This window comes from Crocodylus porosus, unplaced genomic scaffold (genome assembly GCF_001723895.1).
Source record: "Crocodylus porosus isolate Cpor-Errol unplaced genomic scaffold, CroPor_comp1, whole genome shotgun sequence".
NCBI classification, from domain to species: Eukaryota; Metazoa; Chordata; order Crocodylia; family Crocodylidae; genus Crocodylus; species Crocodylus porosus.
Window position 1 is genome coordinate 4,970,059 of NW_017728939.1, and position 2,306 is coordinate 4,972,364.

At 38.6% G+C, this 2,306-nt stretch overlaps 1 protein-coding gene across 4 annotated transcripts in view; it reads right to left on the minus strand.

Annotated features, from left to right (window-relative positions):
- The window catches only part of LOC109318455 (protein argonaute-1), a 124,413-nt gene that overhangs the window by 40,919 nt on the left and 81,188 nt on the right, over positions 1-2,306 (minus strand). For 3 of the 4 annotated variants that reach the window (XR_002103252.1, XM_019547735.1, XM_019547739.1), the window contains 2 exons: positions 1,646-1,854; positions 287-423 (listed from right to left, as the gene is read on the minus strand). Coding sequence is in view for 3 of the 4 variants with exons in the window: in XM_019547735.1 (XP_019403280.1) it covers positions 287-423; positions 1,646-1,854 (346 nt within the window). In the remaining variant the exon portion in view is untranslated. The remainder of the gene's footprint in view (positions 1-286; positions 424-1,645; positions 1,855-2,306) is intronic. The other variant, XM_019547737.1, reaches the window with a different exon arrangement.

Sequence of the window (2,306 nt, forward strand, 5' to 3'; positions counted from 1 at the left end):
GATAAATCAAAGTAAATGAAAACAAAAAGCCTCTGTTTTGTTAGAGGACATGCCAAAATATTTTACGAAATGCAGTTTACAGGTAAAAGTTGAATTGATTTGTATTTTACAGAAAAGTTAAACTTAGGAGCTGGTGCCTTTCCACAACTATATCTTTTTGTTCATCAGGTAACAGCTGCTTGTACTAATTTCTTTCTTACTGAAACTCAGACATGTAGAAACCAACTGGTTGAAAGACTGCAGCCATTTTTATTCCTAGAGATATTCCTCTCCTTCCGTTACTTACCATCAATATTAAGCATCATTTTCCACATGGCAGGCCTCACAGATTGATGGAATCCAAACCATACTTCCCTGCCCCCTCCCAAAGGGTGATCGTAGCCTTCTGGAGCAGAGAAAAAGGAGCGGCCCACAGGGGTATACCTATAAGAAAAAAAGGTTTCCATCGGTATGACAATGTTTTCCACATAAGCTTGTTAAGCCTTCTACAAGAAGGAGTATTTTAGAAAATATTGTTGTACAAAGTTTGCATATATGGTGATAAAAAAGGGATTTTAGGGTGTTCTTTGCAATACTTTCACATTTAGCCAAAAACATGCATTACAATTTTTTAAAGTAGTAATGCTCTTCAAAACCCCCAAGTTAAACATCTGAGAAAATTTAAATTTCAGTAAAGCACAATTTTGGTTAAAGCACAAATGCAGATTTGCAGGATTCTTCTATAGAACAGGCCTGGTGTGTGCTGGATGTACCCTTTGGTATGCTTTTCCACTAACAGGAATTTGGGTATGTTTTACCAGCTTGTGGGTTTTTACTTCATCTCACTACTCTGGACAGTAGGAAGTGGCATAAACAAAAAGCTGGAAAAATTCCATCTGTAGCTGTGTTACAAACTCCCAGGATACATTAGCATAAAGGTCATTAGATCTCACATTGTTCTGAAATGTGGGTCACTTGAAAAAAATTCAGTTCCTTAAAGCTACAAGGTCATTTTAGCACGTTACAGATTTGTCTGTACTAATGTATTTTATACTGTGTAAAAAAAAGACTCAAATGATTACTCTAACTTTTTTTTTAAGTGACTCCCAATGCCCAAATAAAGACAAATACATATCTATGTTAATTCAACCTCGTTTGAAATTTTAGGGTTAAAAGGAAGGGAAAACAGACACTGTTAAGGAAAACTATACTAAATTATTTACCCAAAAACTGAGCAGAAAGATTTAACTTTGTAAAAAGGTGTTGCTGAATTAAAAAGAAAGCCACAAGCTTTCAGCTAGTGCACACGACATTAGATGATGCATAGCACAACATAAGCAGAATGCAGAGATGGAATTTGAGAGCATTCTGTATCACTACATTTCTGATTCAAGAGAAATGACTTGGAGAACTTGGCAGAAGTGTCTGATGGTTCCTGGACTTTTCTGAGAACACCCCTCTGAATATTACTTGTTGGGGCCTGAGCTCTTTACATGGTTACACACCTGTAGATAACAAGTTCTATTCTCTAATGAAATGGGCTGCCGGGAAGGAGTGGCTTAAATTTCCTCTGGTCATGTCTGTGGAAGTATGGAGGTATCCCATATGGGATACAGCAGACAAAGAGACAGACGGCAGGGAGACAGGGAACAGATTAGAGACCTACTTCATGGAGGGTAGGTGTCGTAGCACCACATCGACAGCATGTACAGGGTTAGTGCTGATCGGTTTGTCTAGTTCCAGAGGCTCAGGCAAGGTCCTTCCCGTCAAAACTTCATGCAGCAAGTGCCAGCTCACCCGAGAAACAAACTTTATTGACACCTTGAAGGGACGATCTTTTCCACCTTCTCCTGGTAACGTTACATCCAAATCCACCTGGCGAAGGTTGAGATGTGAAAGGAAGACAAAAACAAGACAGAAAGGCTTTACTTCAACATCCCACTGTTTCTTCTTTTAACCTACTAGCCTGACCCACCTGTCTAAGACTCTGGCAACCCATGTAAAGATCTCAACTCAGAAATCAGGACAGAAACATTTCTGCATGTATTATTAGGCAGGAAAAGATGGGAAAGAAAAATACTTCTAACTTCTGTTGACCTAGTTTATAAGACAACAAAGTTTTATAGCTCTTGGAATCAAGCCTGTAAAACAGAATTCAAAGTCATGCTAAGGCTTGCATTTAACCTACATAGGTGAACAATTCTTAAAAAAATAACACCACCCCATGGTTCTATCAGTCTACCAGAATAACTCTCTCCTACTTACTGTAACACCATTTTGCTGGCTCCCCAACTAAGGAGCAAAAGGGTAGAGGGGAAAAAAAAAAA